The sequence below is a fragment of the Rattus norvegicus genome, chromosome 3 (genome assembly GCF_036323735.1).
Source record: "Rattus norvegicus strain BN/NHsdMcwi chromosome 3, GRCr8, whole genome shotgun sequence".
In the NCBI taxonomy this organism is placed as follows: Eukaryota; Metazoa; Chordata; class Mammalia; order Rodentia; family Muridae; genus Rattus; species Rattus norvegicus.
This window is the reverse complement of record NC_086021.1, coordinates 42,794,509-42,812,465: the sequence shown is the minus strand read 5'-3', so window position 1 is coordinate 42,812,465 and position 17,957 is coordinate 42,794,509. Positions and strand designations below refer to the sequence as shown.

The window sequence follows — 17,957 nt, the reverse complement described above, 5'->3', positions numbered from 1 at the left end:
GTGCTGTGTTTGGTGCTGAGAAGTAGTGCTCAGCACAGTGCCACCTCTTAGCCTGTTGCCTGGGGCTCAGAACGGCATTAAGCAGGTGAGTACATGCAACTCTAAAAGAGCACAGTAACAGAGAGTTACTGTGGAAGGATTGTGTGCTGTTTGAAGAGTTCTTTCTGAGCAAGTGACACTGAAGCATTCATTGTCTGATGAGAGTAGTGTGCACATGACACGATGCTGGAGAGGCCATGTATTTAAGGAAAGTAAGTCTACCTCATACCCATCCCCAAGACATACCTCTGTAAGGGATGGAATATTTCATCTTCATCTGTCCTTTATGTCTTACCCATCTGCCTGTATAGGGATCCTTTAAAAAAATACACAGATGAAACCATGCTGGCTCATGCAATCATCTCCCACTGATTTGTCTTGTTTTTTTACTTTTTGTGGTGTTGGAGATCAAAGTAGGGCCTTGTGCGTGAGGGGAGTGCTTTGTCACTGAGCTACATCTGCAGCTCAAGTTTTAAGGATTCTGTCTCTCTGTCGGTCTAAGTGATATGGAGAATATTATTTCAGTAGTTGCTGTAATTGGCTGCTTTACATGTCTGTACTGTGACTTACTGGTTATTCTAATGATGGGTTTGCTTTTCAGAGTTTTACAAGCATATTGATTGATTTGTATACGTTCCTAGATTAGCATAGGATGTGTTCATGTCTCTGTCAGAATTCTTTTATAAGTAGTACAATCTTGCATGATTTAAGGAAGAGGTGTTTTGCTTTTTTTTCTTTCCTTTTTGGATAGCATGTGGTTTCTAACTTACCTAGGAGGGGAAACATTGAGTTTGGTGCCAAGAACATGGGATAAAAACAATTCCCAGCGGGGCAGGTGAGCCTGGTAATCTGTAGACTGCAGGGGACAGTCTCTGAGCTGATTCCTCCACATGCTAGAGAGCTGCATGGGGAAAGGGTGAGTGCTTCTGAAGGTGAAACTCAGCCTGCTCATGTGAGGTCATCTTCCCCCAGACACAGGAAGGAAGTACAGCTGCTGGGCAGGCGGCCCCCAGAAGTGACAGTTGGCAGGCAGTACAGGATGTTTTACCTTTCAAGAGCCATTGCCAAATTGCCTTCCAAATAGATGGTACTAGTTTATTCTCACAAAGAGAACACAAAGATGTCTTTCTGGAGCTGCCTCTCAAACACTGTATCTTTTTGCCAATTTGACATGGGAAAACCCCAGGAAGAAGTTTGCTGCCTCACTCTGGCCACAGGGAAGACTCTTAGGTCCTGTGGTGATCTAAGCTCTGCAGGTTGGCTTTACTGGAGGTGAGGCAGGAACAGTGCTGGGCATTGGGGGAGGGTTCTATCTAGGGGGCCCAGCAAGGGCCAGAGTTGAGGCAAAATGGGGGTCTAGAAGCTGCAAGCCAAGAAGTTTTTGTTTGGGGGTTCCCAGCCCTAGGCAGTGTTAATCTTAATAGGGCTAGGCTGGATGTTTGACATCAGCCTGACATCTAAAAGGAGCATTGACATGAATGAGGCTTAGAAAGGTAGGTGGTGTTCTGACCAGGCATGTGGAAGCCGTGGACCGGCCCGGTGTTGAGAGGGTTGGCCCTGTCATTGTGGAGCACTCTTAGTAGTTTGCCAAACCACAGGCTGACCCTGCATTCCTGGTGCTGGTTCTTTACTGTCTTCTTCTGTGCCACTGCCCACCTGCTTGCTGTTGGCTGCCGTTTGGTAGTGACTCTTCCACCTGGGCAGCTCCCTCCTTAGTTTCATTCCCAGCTCTTTTTCTGTGTATATTCTGGACCTCTGTGGCAGCAACCTCTTGCTCTTACCTGAGTAAATTCTCACTGCCACCCCCTGGCGTTGTCCCTTTTGTCTTTGCAAAAATTCTGTGATATGTAAGAGTGGAATCTTGTCTTTAGAACTTGCCAGAATCTTGTTTCTGTAATGCGTTGGTACCAACAAATGTATGTTACTTAGTAATTTCAACTGCTGCCTGCTGTGGACTAGAGCTTTGCAGTTCTAGAGTAGAGTTAGCATTGATCCTGCTCTATGGCTGCGGCTCCAGTTTAGCTGTAGCAAAACTACACAAACCAGTGTTCATGTGACTGGTCCTTTTTGGTTACCATTGAATGTAGTATTGTTTTAAATTTATTAAAAATAAAGCATATTTATATAGTGCCTCTAAGTCACAGTCTGCTGAGTGCTGCTACACTATCTTCTGTTAAATCTGTGCAGACGAGACGATTCTGTTACTGTTCTTTTATTGATGAAAAACCTGAAGCTTTCTCACAGATGTTGTCTCATTAAGCTGTTAAGCTTCTGAGTAGTAAAAATATCTGTCAAAATTCCCAAAGATATTTGCTTTTTGTGTTTCTGATTGTTCCTTGTGTAGATTTGCCATCTTCCATGACAATAACAACCAAGTATTTATTGAAACAGCTTTATAGAGCAAAAACAGTTTTTAATTTTTCATAATTTTATGACCTTAAGACAACATGGTTTTACTTTTTCTTTCTTTCAAATCCATGTCCATTGTGAAAAGGAGATCTTTGCAAGAGCATCTAAGTTTAGTTACATAGTGCCCTCCCTGGGCTTTGCTCTTGCCTTTGGGCTTTCCTAGCCTCCTTCAGACAGGTGCTGGATGGGTGTTTCCTCCCTAGCCTGGCTTCCATTTCTGTGGTGGTTTGTTTTTGTGTCTTTGTTCTGCTGATTTCCTTTTCTCCCCTTTCTATCCTGTTGAGGGGTTGGGGAGCTAGGTGTTGAGGGAGAGCTCTAGAATTGCCAGGATTTTATTTTATTTTAATTCATGCTTCTTATTTTGGATGAGCAACAGCCCAAACCTCAAATAATGAATGGCACGAGCAAGGGCCATTCTCAGTGTAAGGCTCTCCTGGGTTGTGAGCATCCTGGGGGGATTGATTTCTGCCTTCTGCTAGCATAGTTTGAGAAAACGAGTGCTTCGACTATATTCTGTTTTACTTAAACAGACTTAATTATGAGAAGTAGAAGCCAAACTTTGTGATAAGGTGTTTTTTTGTTTTTCTTTTTGTTAGCTTTTTTTGTTTTGTTGATTTGACAGTAAGCACTGATAGAAAGGAGTTCCAAAACTTCCTGCCCACAAGGTAGTATAGGCAACCAGCCAGGTTCACAGAATCTACTTTTCTACATTAAATATGTTACCCATCCTCTCTTCCTCATTTGAAGAGCGTAATCTCCTGGCACTGATCTGGATGTCTCGCTAAAGCCTGGTTTTTCAGAGGGTTTACTGGGAGAAGGGTATGGTGACCACCCTGTGGTCTGGCGCTGTCTCAGTCATGTTGACCGCAGTGACAGTAACACTCAAGCCCCCTGCAGCAGCACAGCTGTGGCAAGATACTTCACTACTGTTGTGTTTGACCTTCAGATGTAGAGAGAGGCTCCCACTTTCCAGCTATCAAGGAAGTGCATAAAAGGGGATGTTAAAGTTTTAGTTTACTGACACCCTTTTAGAAAATTAATTTGGAAGAGACTGCTAATGTGATTTGTGAAAGCCGGACAAGAGTCTCTGACATTTTTTTTTTAAATTAAAAAAGAGATAAGGTTTTAGTCATTTCTTTTTAGATAGACAAAATGCAGGCTCTTAATTCTCAGATTAATTAGCTTATTCTGTGAAGTTGCCAGTTTTCCTTTATTAGGCAGACTGAAGTCATGTCAGGAGAAGCTTGGGGACTGTCTTTTCGTTAGGTTGGCAGTGTTCCTTGTAGCAGCTTTGGCATGGTGTATAAAATTTTTATTTTGCCTGCTTATCCACATAGAGAATTAACATGAATACATTTCAAGCATGACATTCCTGGCAATGAGGCCCTTGGACAATTTAGGAATACTAACTTAAGGAATAAACATTGGTATGCATCATTAGGGAAGATGTGGGGTCACTCTGAGGGCCACTGAGGTAAAGTCTATCCAGATAAACTGAGCACACAGTTTCCTAATTACTAGAGTGTGCCTACTGTGTTCCAGTTACAGGGCCCTGAGCAGTTTAGAGGGTGGGGACGGAGAGGCAGGGACAAACCAGTATCTTGTCTTATAGACAGGTAATCCTAAAATTAAACTGGAACATGGATGATGTCTTGGCCACTGTTCGTTGCTGTGAAGAGATGACCAAGACAACGTTTATAAAAGAAAGCATTTAGCTGGGAGCTTGCCTGCAGTTCAGAGGTTTAGACATTCTCGAGCTGGGGAGATGGTGACGTGAAGGCATGGTGCTGGAGAAGTGTCTGAGAGCTGTGTCCTGATCTGAAAGTAGAGAGGAGAAAGAAAAGCTGGGCCTGGTGAGGACTTTCGAAACTTCCTGCAACAAGGCCACACCTAGTAACCCTCAAATGATGCTCTCCCTGATAACTAAGCATTCTCATTCAAACCACCATGTACAGAGAAGGCGAGAGTCACTGTTTTGTGTTTTATAACCCTTAGTGCGGCCATGTCCCTCATTTTATTTATTACATTATTTATAAAATTATTTTGAGGCTTGCCATGTACCCCATGCTGGCCTCAAACTCCTGATTTTCTGCCTCAGCCTCCCTAGTGCAAATGAGTGCTACTATGCCTGCTGTGCAGACTTGGTGTCTCCACATGACTCGATTTTGAAAGTTAGCCTGTCTGGGTTCAAATTAGCATGCTTCAGGATGGTAAAATGTTTCTTCCACATTCGTTTTCAGTTCCTGAGTCAGGGATCGGTTTAGTTGCAGCAGTATTTAGTTCTTTGGCTTTCTTGGATACCTTCTCAGAAGACTGGTGTATGGACTTCACCCCCAAAGCATGCTGGGAGTTCTTTTTGTTCTATTGAGAGTCCTAGAATCATGTATTGCTATGATTTTGTCTGTGCCTTGAATCCTGTGAGTCAGAGGCAGCCAGGAAGGATCTGGGCTAGTATAGAACTTCACTCTGGGAGTTTGGTGCAGATAGCCAGTGACCCTGAGGGTCTCTTTTGCAAAGTACTGAAGTGTGACTTAAAACACTGGAAGAAGCCCTGGAAATCCTGGCTTTAGGCCTAGTTCTGCTTGGACCTACCTTCTTGGAACCCGGGATCTGTTATTTTAAAAATGAAACCGATGTCTTCCTAACCAGCTAGCACTTCCAAACAATTGAATTAAAAGGGTGGCCATTGGGGTTGGGGATTTAGCTCAGTGGTAGAGCGCTTGCCTAGGAAGCGCAAGGCCCTGGGTTCAGTCCCCAGCTCCGAAAAAAAAGAACCAAAAAAAAAAAAAAAAAAAAAAAAAAAGGTGGCCATTTCTGCTTGTTACTAGGTTCTCTCCTTGACCTAGGGCAGGCTGGAGCTGCTAGTGTAGGGTCCTTAGAAACATCTCAAGAACTTGAGATGGCCCACTATTGAAAGGGGAGAATGAGAAGGCTAGGCTGATTCCTGACAGGCTTCACATTGGCAGTTCAGGAGATTAGGCCTAAAATCACAGGTAATCATAGACTGCCCCATCACCTGACCTGAAGCAAGGACAATGGGTCAGCCATTTCTAGCCAGCCCCCACACCCTGATAATGGAGTGTCCTTAGAGACAGAATAAGACAAAGCTCTTCTACTCCAGAATTCCCCAGTGAGCTATAAATTGGGCCCATAAACTCACTTCAGGGTCTCTATCTTGGTAATGAGAGACCCCAGTGTGCTGGACTTCTGCAGAATAAAATTCTCTCTCTCTTTCTCTCTCTCTCTCTCTCTCTCTCTCTCTCTCTCTCTCTGTGTGTGTGTGTGTGTGTGTGTGTGTGTGTGTGTGTGTGTGTAATGAAGCTGATGTGGTTTTGGGAGTTGTGGTATAGTACCTTTATTTTTGGCAGGTCTGTGAGTGTATGAATGAACTTGCCTTTTAATCTTGGGAATGTCAAGGCTACACCTACCAATGCTTAGGATCCTTCTAGGGCACTGAGCTGTTATGTCTATGTGATCACACTGTGGGCACTGTACACTTTCACTTGCATGTGTTGCTCTCTGTGCTGTTTTTGAGGTGCTGTGAAAAGAGCTCTTTTCTAGAGTCAATGTATCTTTAAATCGTAAGTCCAGAATTCCCTGGCTGTGAAACTTGACTTCTGTAAAATGGTGGCTAGAAACTAAAAGTGGGGAAGCTATGCTTTTAATCCTAACAGTATGAAAGCTGAAGTGGGTGGATTCTAGTAGGGCTATATTTTGAGTTCTAGGCCAGACTGAGCTATCTGAGACTTGTTGCCAAAGAAAAACAGGAGTGACTAAAGGTCTTGTCCCCTCGAGCTGGGCTTTGAAGATGCAGTGGGTGCCCTGAGTGTCAACCCTTGCTGGGAAGCACATAGTGGATGTTTGTGGAATGTGCAGTGCCAACACATTTTCTATGCAGTTCTGTGTGCTGAGATTTCTCTGGCACCTTTCCAAGCTTTGATTAGTACAAGTAAGGTCCATTTTAGAAGATTTAAAATGTATAACACATGGATTTTGAATGTTAAGATTTCTGTAGCTATGAAATGCCAAAAAGGAAATAGCTGGGAGCTGAAAGTCCCTGCAGGTTAAATTCTGTATCTTGCTTCCTGGGTTTTGCAAAGGTGGTACTAAGCCAATAGATGGTGCCCTTAGGTTAGAGATGAGAAAAACGTTTCCTTGTAAAATTCATGACGTTACCTGGAACGGAATGTAATACAGATAGCCTTTGACGGTTCTTAACCTATTCTGACCAGAGTGGACTTTGTTCTTGGTTCTGTGGGGTAGATAAAGGTGTCGGTAAAATTCTGAAGTTATTGAATTAATGTTATCTTCTTCTTTTTTTTTTTTTTTTTTTAAGCTTTGACATTTTCCTATGAAATCTTTTCGAGTTTGAGTTCAGTACTCAGTCTATCCACAACCAAATAAAAGCCCTTGCCAGGAGTACTTTTAGATCGGTTAAACAAAGTGTTCAGTTTTACGTTCTTTGCTTTAAATCCCACTTCAGAGAGACTGAGGTTAACTAATTCCTCTTTCCCTGCTCTTTTCTCAAAATTGGACCAGCTAAAAGCAAAGTGTCTTTGTACTTACAACCTAGCACTTGCTGCTCTTTTACTCTCTGATTTTAGGTCAGATTAAGTGGAAAGTCGTTTCCTGTGTTTCTGAGTAGTTCATAGGTTGAGGATGATGCTACCTCCAGAGATAGGGTCAGTGTCCCATTCTACTGTCACTAGCTGTGCAGCTTTGAGTACGTTTCTTCACCTCTCTGAATATATATTGTTTCCATGTCCAAAAAGAAGCTAGAGATGAGTTCAACAAAAGATTCACAACTGACTTTTTTTTTTCAGTAGGTAGATTTCTATTTTGCACAATACTTATTATTAAAATCAGGCATGCTTACAATTTGCTCTTGAGGGTTCTGAGGGACATGGCAGCTTGGAAAAGACTAGCAAAGCAGACTGACCTGCAGGACAGAAAGTAGTTCTGGAGTGGAGCCCAGAGTAAAGGGTACCTGTCCCCAAGTGCTCCGCCTTCTCCTGCTGCAGACAGGTTGTGGTGTCCCTAGCTTGAGACCTGTGACCTCCTATTCTGGTCCCTGCCTGTGGGTGATCAAGAAGACAGGCACATTTGTAGCAATTCTCACTCCATTTTAGCCCATAAGTGTGGGCTAGGTGGCCCTGTGTTTTAAGAGAACGTTTCTTGACATAACTAGTGACATGTCACCACAACACAGTAATAAGAGAACCTGTCACATTTTAAGCCTAGATGCCCCCAGATTTTAAAGCTTTTCCTAGGAGTGTTTATAATCTGTCAGGTCTGTGAGACCTTACAGTTACAATTATGAGGAAAATCCTGTTCCCTTCAAATGGTGTTTTAAATATTTACTTACAATTATGTATAGAGAAGGATCTGCATTGCTTGTGATACTAGTTTTTTAGTGAAATATGTTGGATGATTGAGAATATATATTTCCAGTATATTAACTGGGAATATATTTTCAATAATTTATTGGGAATTAAAAGTAGACCCTGACATTGAAGTACATTTGTTGATGAAAAGGAAGCATTCTTCCCCTCACGAGGGTTTAGATGTAATACTCAGTGCTTACTCAGGAGTGAAAACATCAAATTAAACTGTTTATGCTGACAAAGGACAAATCTGGATTTCAGCAAGCCATGCAAGATTGTCTGATTGCTTGCCCTGCCGCCTGCCTCTAAAGCTTTTGGCCAAGGCTTATAATGAAATGCATGCATACAATTAAACCTTTTCAAGTCTGTGGCTTAGTCTGTCTGAGCCTGGAGAGGTGCTCCACTGCTCTCTAGTGGCTGAGCGCAGTCCCCTGGCACCGGCATTGCTTTATATTCATAAATCAGCTTTTCGCACACTGGCATTGTTGGCCCTCAGTGCAAGCACCAGTATCAGGAGACAAGGCCTTGTAGGCAGGAATGGAGTGAAAAATGACCTCCATCCATAGGTCTGTGGAAAGCACCAGATTTTCTGCAGGAAGAGTGGCCAGTTGACTAACAATGAGCAAGTGTGAGTAAGCGCTCTGTCAGGAAGAGCTGACACTGATGGATTAGAAAGTTCTGCGGTGACTCCTTTATCGCTGCATACATCTTCCACCTTGGCAGACCACAGTGGCAGACAGGTCCTTGGGTGCTTAAAACGGACTGCTCCTTAGCAGAGGCAGCCTTTTTTTCCTGTGAAGATCTGGTAAAATTGATTTGGGGAAAAGCAGTGGGGATCCATTTCTCGCTGTCTCTTAGAACTTCTCGACATTGAGAAAAGAAATTTTGAACACCTTGATTCCCATTAAAGTTGCCACTCAGGGACCTGTTGAGAATGAGTATATCAAGTCACTGTTGGAGGACAGGGAGCTTGTCCCAGAGTCATTACAATAACTAGTTTTCATTGAGCTCTGACTATGTCCCAGCATTCAGCTTTGTACACAGTGTCTTCCTCAGTCTGCAGGAGTCACTGATCAAACGTGAGCTATTGCCATCTTGACTGTGTGGGGAAAGGAAGCCAGGGAAGCTGCTGCACTGGACATCCCAGTTTTTGAAGCAATGGTACCTTGAGCTCAGAGTGATGTACCCAGAGAGACCAGGGAGTCCAGAACTGTGCCTTACCTGAGTAGCTGTGTGTTTACAGAGTTTGGAAAACTGGCATGTCCCAAGTTGCTTCTGAGTTACCTCTGGACCTAGGTTTAAGTCTTCAGTCTACTTATCAGCTGCTTTGCTGAAAGCAAAGGAAAATCACTTGAAACAAGTGGAGCATCAATTCTAGTCTTTAAAATGGGGACGACCCTCTATACATGGCTTCAGGGCAGAGGACTTTGGGACCATCAGTAAATGTCCCCCTTCCCCTCAGTTTGAGTTTAAGCATGGGTCTTAGAAGAAGCAGATTTCCTCCTACCAAACTCTTAGAACTTGGGTAGGCAGCACATTGTGGAGAAGCATCTCGGTTTTGATTTCTCCAGTTGTCTAGTAACAGTGATTATAGACTTGCCATGTTTGATTTAGTATTTAAGCAAACATTGATATATGAAAAGAAGATGCTACATACCCCCCAGACCAAAACTGCACACAGTCTTAATGCAAGCATTTTTAAACATACAGAGCAAGTAAGAGGCTGTGAGTTTTCACAAGACATTTCGGATTTTGTTCTGAATTCTTACAGAAAAAAAATGTTTAGGCTGAACCATCGGTTGAGCATCCCAACTCTGAAGTGTGGAACTGGGGATCTTGACTCTGCAGGAGGATCCCACACTGGACTTCATGTGACAGGTTGCAGCGGGAACTGAGATCCCCTTATGTATTGCATAAAATTACCTTCAGGCTATGTGTATAGATTGCATATGAAGCAGATGATTTCATGTTTAGACTTGAGTCCCATCCCAAGATATCTCATTATAATTGTATGTATGCATATTTCCCCAAATCCGAAATTCAAATTATTTTTGATCCCAGTCATTTTGGATAAAGGCTATTCAATTCGCACTAATACTGTTAAGTACCTTCTGAGGTTTCAGAAAATTAAGACTAATTTTGTTTTTGAAAAATGTGGCTGTTGCAATATAAATATTCCTAGAATATATCTAGGTGTCAGTGGTAGACAATAGCAATACATTTAATCATTTAAAACATTAACCAAAGTTCAAATAGGTTTTCTGAATTTTTAAGTAAAACTAAAGTCATAAAGCAATACAGATTGTATTCACATGTGTGGTAATTAGGCTCACTGTGAGAATTAGCTCAATTCTAGACTAATCTTGACTTCAGCATTTGTCTTTCCTGTGTAAGAGGCAAATTGTAGAAGGGAGAAAGGCCTGTGACTCTCAGGAGGACAGTGTAGCTCATTGGCACTGTGCTCGCCTGGCATGTGTGAGGCCCTAGATCCCATGCCCAGTACCACAGTTACAAACAAAAGAAAAAAGAAAAGTAGAGGTGGAGACAGGAAGGAGGGTGATGATATTGAGGCAGGAGGATCATTCTTCCATGTCAATCTAGGCTATGGAGGAAGACTGTTCAAACCAAACACCCCCCAACCCCCCAAAAACAAAACAAACAAATTTTGACTTCAAAATTATTGTTGTGCTGCAAGCATGAGCCATGAGATTGGATCAAGGTCCTTATCCCCGAATGTCAACCTCCTCTGTTTAAGAAGTGCGACCAGTACAATGTACCATGTCTAAAGAGCCACAGAGCCAATGGATGTCAGCGTGCCCTGGAATTCCTTATGACCGTGTGTCTGTTGCTGCTGTTTGTTTACCAGAGTCTGCTTCTAGATGAGTGGTGTGCTCTAGACTTCATTAGATGGTTGGCTTTCCTCTGAGTCAGTCAGTCCTAAAGAAGGTCTCCTTAGGACCAGGTAAAGAGAGACAGATATACCTACGGTGACTCTTCTTGGTCCTCTTAACTCACACATGGGTTGACCTGACCTGTGAGGATTTCAGAGACGCTTGCTGCTGCTAATGCTAGATGTAGTGGCGGCAAAGTCTTCATCGTTTGTTGGTTTTGTTTCTTCTTTCATGATGTTAGAGTTTCTCTAGGTTTATACAAACTTAAAGTGCAGGCAATGTGTGATTTTTGAAGAGAAAATGTAAAGTACAAGTAAACAGAATAGAAATAGTCCTTCAGAAATAGGCGGCTATTTTGACTCATGGGCTTGCCGCCTTGTGTCATTTGTATTATGGAAGCACATGTACCAATACTACTGTACATGTTCTCTCTCCTGAAGGTTCTCTGTGGACCCTTTTTATTGCAAATGAAAATACTTCTGTTTTAACATGTTTAATTGATCTGTGCATATACTATTGTGTTATTTATTTATTTCTCTTACTCTTGCTTATTAGAACTTTAGATTTCTCTAGGTTTTTGCTTTATTGCTGCTGTTTGCTGATCTAAACAATAACCCCTCTTTGTATATGACTTTGTTTCTTAGAGCAACTCCCTTGCAGGAGGGCTTGGTGGGGACACACAACTTCTGATTTCCAAATTACCAACAGAAAAGTTTTGTCCCCTTTTGCCTCTTCCAATGATTTAGTGCCCATTGTACCACATTTTTGTTGGTACTAGTTGTTATTTCTTTTTAATCTTTGTTAATTTAAAAGGCAGACAATGGCTGCTTTATTTTAGTTTCCTTTTCTTTGACTACTAATGAAGTGTTTCTAACTGTGTATCTCTGTCTTCTCAGCTTATAAACTGCAGTATCTTTGGAAATGATGCTTTTGTGTGAGCATTTTCTATTATTAATATTCTGTACTTTGCACATTTTTCTTGTCTCAACACTTACAATTTACATTACAGCATTTTTTTTTTTTAAAGCCAGTGACTTTGGACTTATAGGAACAGATATTTCATTTAAAATCTTGAGTGAAGCTGTGACCTTTGGGTGGGACAGTGATAGGGTCGACTCTTCCCAGGACTTTGCAGGGTGTCATTTGCAGGAAGAGTCTTTTAATGAGCATCTTGCTAGGGCAGCCAAGGCCAGGCAGTGCCCACCTGAGTGGCTGCCATGGATTAAGAGTACATAGAGCACAGTTCCTGGCCCTGCTAGTTCCAGCTCCCTGGGATGTAGATTTTCTCCTATGTCTGTCTTTCCACAGCCTGGCTTCTCAGTGTGTTAGGTATCGAGACTCAATGAGGGTTGGACACGAAAGAGGACAGTGGGCCTGGGGGATAAGGTCGAGAGTGACTATGTATGGAGCCATTCCAGGGCTTGTACAAAGTCATCTCTCTAAATGCCAATTACTGAATTGTTTCTTGCTTTTCTGTTTTAAAGAGCTTTGTTCTGGAAACAGCAGTGGCTACTCAGTCACTGTGGGTGATCTGAAACAGGCAGACTTGTGGAGGTTGCTAAGGAGCAACTACCTGGAAGCTCCTGATGAGGTGGAGAGCTTCACTAGTAGAATGCAGAAGCCCGGAAGATCCCCGCTCCTGTGGCAGTGGGAGGCTCGGCTACAGTAAGACAGGAATTGGATGGAGTTTTGTTGCTTCAAAACTTCTTTTTGAACATTGAACTTGGGTTATATCTAATTGCCTTTATTCATCCTGGTGTGGTGAATTAGGCACCTGGCAGTAAATGGTATTTTACACCTCATAAGATGTTGGTTGCTGGTGTCACTCCTTAGGACCTGTTCACTCCTGGCCACTAAGGTAGCAGCTGAGATGGAATTCTGCCCTGTGCAGAATTTGGGCAGGAGTTCTGCCCTGCGTGAGATGGTTACTTTTGCACTGGGTTGCTATAAGAACTAAATGACAGGCAGTACCTGCAGCACGTTGTTGCTCACCATTTAGGTCCTATTTGCTTCCTCCTGGGATGCTCTCCTTTCTGCTAGGGTGAGAGTTCGTAAAGCACTGTCCATATGTGTGTTGTCTTCACAGAGCTAGCTCAACTTATGGGAAGCAGGTTGTCATTAGCATCTGGCTCCTTAACTGCACACACTGTGTGTAAGGCACAGTCCCCTGTATCCCCTCCCTTTCTGTACATTCCTTCTGTAAGGGAAACCACATAGTTTGGAACTCAGAGGTTTTTAGAATAGAAAATAGTGCAAATGGTCCTTCAAAAGAATTTGCCCTGGCTTTGTGTAGGTAATTCCTGGCCAGGTGACTAGAAGCTGAAGCAGTGAATGACTTGGGCGTCTATCAGTGGCATATGGGGAAAGTGAGATGTGTTGTTTGAACATTTGTAGGTCACATGATGGCTGTGTCTGAGGATTTGTTGTACCTGGTTTTGGGCTAGAACCAAGATCTGGGAGCTTCAATAAGCATTAACAATATTGTTTTGTTTTGTTTTGTTTTTTAATTGACAGTTCCTTTTTTCTTGTGCCTTTCATTCCATTGCCTTGAAGTTCTGTGATGATTTTACTCTGCCCTCTTGTGGCTTTGCCAGTTGCACTCCTATGTGAATCGTTACCCAAACTTTCTGTGTAGCAGATGTATGCAGCCAAAGACCTGTTCCTGGGACTGACACTTCCTAGAGCATTTCTATGGTGTCATGCAAAGGGGGCGCCAGAGCCCTCTCCTGAAACTGGGGGTAGGAGCTAATTGCAAATGATGTAGAAATTCTCTCGAGATTGAATATTTCTTTTTACATCTCTTTTGGAACTTATTTGTCTTTGACTTCAGAGGGAGCGGAATCAAGCATAGTTCAGGAGGCTCTTTCTAGAGAGCATTTCCTACTGTGTGTGCCAAAGATGGAGGAATAGAAAGGAAAGCAGAAATATCTTGTTCATGTCCTTCCTGTAGTCACCTACCACCTCTACACTGTGGAGTGCACCCCCAACCCCCACAAACACACAGTAGATCCTCTCTGAAACAGTAGTTGGGAGTTCTGGTGTAGTTTTTCGACTTACAGAAATTATGTCTGGAGTGTTACTGCCAAGCAGGAAACAGCTTCTGATCAAGGAGGAATTGTTTGGTTGGGCAGGAACTATTGTGTTTCATTAAAATATTGAATGAAACTGAACAGAAGCATTTACATGCCTAGGAGAGGGAATAAGCAAAAGTACTTACCGTGAAAGTGCCAGGAAAGAAGGACCAGAAGACAAAAAATTGGCTGGCAATTTTTTTTTTCCAGGAAAAAATGCCTTTAAGCTAAGCTTGGTTTGTTTCTTTAACAATAATTCTTTTCCATTCTCTACAAAGTTGTTAGCTCTTGGGTAAATACCCTGTCTTTTTGTATCCTTTTTAAATGTGGATTTGGAGCCTGTTAGTCCATTTACCCTTGGGCTCTTCCTCAAGATAGATAATCTTGGACACATCGGAAGGCAAGCCTGCCTTTGGCCACTCTGCAGGAACATTTTGTATCTAGAAGAATTCTTTTCAGAGGTTTCCTCATTTGCAATTTTCTTGTTTCCTCCTGACAGCTGTCCTTTGTTTTCCACATAAAACCAGCCTGGCTTTTCTTAGTGAGACCTAGAGACTTTAGGTTTCTACTTGTAACAGAGCAGAGTTTTTTTGTTTTTGTTTTTGTATTTGTTGTTTTGTTTTGTTTTTCCTTTGACTCCTGAATCTCCTGGTGAGCTGGGAACTATTGAAACCATGGTGGGATGTGACCCTCTTTCCACATTTTTCAAGGACATATTTATTTTGAAATCAGAGGCTTGATGTGGTGAGCCTGCCTCTGCATATGCCGGGGTGTTTTGGAATACACCAATTCTATATATGTTTAATGTCTGTCTCCTTTCCAAAGAGCTTTTAATGTTCCTTTAGACCAAGTTAGGGTTTTGTTTTTAACCCCAAAGAGAAGAAATGCAAGAGGGGGAAATGGGGTTGCCTTTGCTCCCAGAACCTAAATGAATAGTCATTGCTTATGATGCCGGTCTCCATTTGACGTTTCCCACTGCTTTGGATGTGATGTATCCGGTACTGTGAAGGTAATGATCCCCAACCACAGCAATATTCTCTAACAGGAGTATCTGTCATATTCATCGGGATTACCATGTTCATTGATTTGTGTCTGTAAATCTGCCGTTTCTACCCTTTAAATTTGATCTATAATTGGACCTCCTTAAATGGTTCAGATAAGGTAGTCTGTATTTCCTCAGTGCAGTATTGCTGTCAGCTTCTCCTTTTTCATTATACATTCAGCAGACTTGATAAAATCAGCAGGACACCTCATTTGAAACTGTTTAATCGCCGCCTTTTTCCTTTGCTAAACCATTGAGGTGGTCAAGCGATGTACACAAATCATTTTAAATAGAAAATATGGTTTTCTCTGTGACCCAGCTAAATAGATAGTGTTATGCAAAACAAGTTAAAAAGTAATAAATGCCAAAAAATCTTCTAATTGGAGTAAAAAATTGTGGGCAGCTGTATCCTCTCTCCAAAAGTAGAGTACCCTGAAATAATGCCAGAGCTCTGTACAGATAGATGACAATTTCCTAAAGATTCTCTGGGTTCTGAACAAAGCAAGTTTAAATTTTCAAATAATGCTGAGCTGCCTTTGTGTCCACTCAGGCCAGGCTTATTTGTAATGCCTTCACGGCCAACCTTGGTAGGGATAAATTTGCTCCGTTATCTGCACAGTATAACCTTTCAGACATTTGCTATTGTTGTAATAAATTTTTGTATCTTTGTCATTTTGTCTACTCAGCTCTTACTCTTCAAAGTACAAACTAAAAATAATGGCTCCAAATAAACCCCACAGAATGCAGTGTTTCACAGTTGTAGCTGGGTAACCTGGTGGCACAGCACAAAGTCCCATTACCATTGCTGGTGCCGTATCTTCCTCCCTGCCTATACGCCAAGGTGACTCTACCAGGGCCAGCTCATTAAAACATTGTCTTCTTAACGGGTTTTGTATTTAGCACTGTGTCCAGCAGCTTGCCAAGGCAAGTGGGGAACGCAAGCTTCCCCTCACAGGATAAAGGAAGTTACCGGGCACTTACCTCTTGGAAAAACACAAATTCTCCATGACCTCAATTTTAAGCTTCAGCATTTCACTGCGACTATGCAGGACTGGCCCTGCCAGTGATGGGAGGGCCAATTGCAGGATTAGCTGACCCAGCAGTAAGTGACTCCAGACTTTAGAAGAATATTGGGGTTTGCTTGGATGTGGCCTCTAGACTTGACACCTAACACTACACTTGAATGTGACACTGGGCGTGTTTGACTGTTTTTGCTGTCCCAAGGTAAACTCAAGATGAAGAAGCTGAGTGTTGGTAAAATACTCTAAAAATGCATCTTTTTCTTACAGGTTCTGGCTCCTTGGCAGCAATGGCTGTGTTTGAAGATAAGTTTAGGCCAGATATGGAGGTATGTAAGCTCCTGAAGTTTCCTTCTTTTTGATATTTTCCCACTTGTATGTCAAACATTTACAAATTGATTCCTCCTCTAGAGCTTGCACAACACTGTCATTTTGTGGACTGTTTTTGGCACAGGTTTGTTGAGGAGACCTGCTTCTTGGGAAAAACATCCTTTGTGGTGGCCCTGTTGTGTTCTCCCTCAGGCTTGAGGAGCCAGTGCTGTTCGACTTTGCTCTCTGCTCTGGGCTCTTACAGGCTCCTTGCAGTGTAGAATATTTTCCTGTGTACGGAGATTTCTGTGTCAGGGTACCAGAACAACCTGTTTTTCTGTTCTCTCACTAAAAATAGAGCAACTGTGTATGTCTTTCATGTCACACAGACCTGACCTAAAAATGGGTCACTTTTTAAAATCTCTGTAGACTTTCCAGTCTCTGGCAGAAGTTGGGACAAAATTGTGCTCACTTTCAGGGTGTGGGTCTAATGTACCAAATATATTTGTAAGGGATTGTTTCGTTATATTTCCTTTGGTATTAGAAGAGATAGAATCTTATGAAAGACATTTGGCCTGCCTACTTTAATGATACATGAATTCACCATGAAAGCTTCCCAAAAGAAATCCCTCTTGTTGCTTCCAAAGGTGTGGTCAATGTGCCGGGTGTCTGTGGTAGCAATGTTACCCACCCCACTCCGGCCCCGTCCCCAGCTGCTCTCTCTGCACCTTCTCTGAACCAGTGCTGAGGTCGGTCCTCACCGTTCCTACTTGATGTCTGTATCGCTAAGTTTTCGATAGGGAGTGTCAACTCTTTTCATAAGTTAACAGTCTACGAGTGTTTTTACCTCATTTTTTTCTGTCCTTTCGAAGTTTAAAAGTGTTTTCTTTAGAGTCCCAAGGACAGACATTGGTGAGAATGAACTTTTTGACAGTGTTTTGTGTCTGATCTTCTTTGAGGGAAGATGGCGTATTAGAGATGTTTCATTCTTCATTCTGTCATTGTCATTGCAGCAGTACATGTCGTGGAGGCCCAAAGTTCTCTTTGCCCTTTAGGTTTGGGCCAACTTCTATGAGAGAGAACATGGGCTTACTGTAGTACTGATCAGCCAGGACAGGTATCTCCTGTGCCCTTGCAACACGAGGATAATACACACGTGATGTGTTCTGTGAGCGCGGCTTCCTCCTTTTCTCTTAGTTACAGGAATTAAAACATACAGAATCTAGGTAGATATTTTCTATTAAAAATGATACCATCTGAACTCCAATTAAGAAGAATAAACAGGGCCAAGTGTAAAACTGTAAATGAAATTAGAATTTTGTTCTCATTTCTCAGTGTGAAAATTTATTCCTCTATCAGCATTATTTTTTGTTTGGTGTACTTAAATACATAGAGAAAAAATTATGTATTCTAGGTCACTTAAGGAAAGGAACCAAAACCAAGGCCTCTAGTTTTCTACAGAAAAAAGGCTTAATGTCAAGCACCTCTTTAAACCACATTAATCTTTTCAGACTTTCTTGGAAGTTTTGTCTTTTCCAACTAATTAGACTCTCCATATGTTGAAGAAAACTGAGAATTGCACAAAGAGTTAAAGTCTGAGGCATATTAAAAGTGACTTGATTTTCCACTAAAGTAATTTTTATACTGTGTCAAGTCTGAACTCTTAAATAGTTCAAAGGTGGATGTGATTTGGAGAGAAGAGGAAAATATCAGCCTCCCTTCAGTAAAACTTGGGATTTTTATCATTCTGAAGAGAGCATTTCTTAGATTTAGTATGCCTGTATTTGAAACAT

At 42.1% G+C, this 17,957-nt stretch overlaps 1 protein-coding gene across 1 annotated transcript in view; it reads left to right on the top strand.

Annotated features, from left to right (window-relative positions):
• The window catches only part of Psmb7 (proteasome 20S subunit beta 7), a 59,971-nt gene that overhangs the window by 15,005 nt on the left and 27,009 nt on the right, over nucleotides 1-17,957 (top strand). Inside the window, exon 6 of the mRNA NM_053532.1 lies at nucleotides 16,126-16,184. Coding sequence (NP_445984.1) covers nucleotides 16,126-16,184 — 59 coding nt within the window. The remainder of the gene's footprint in view (nucleotides 1-16,125; nucleotides 16,185-17,957) is intronic.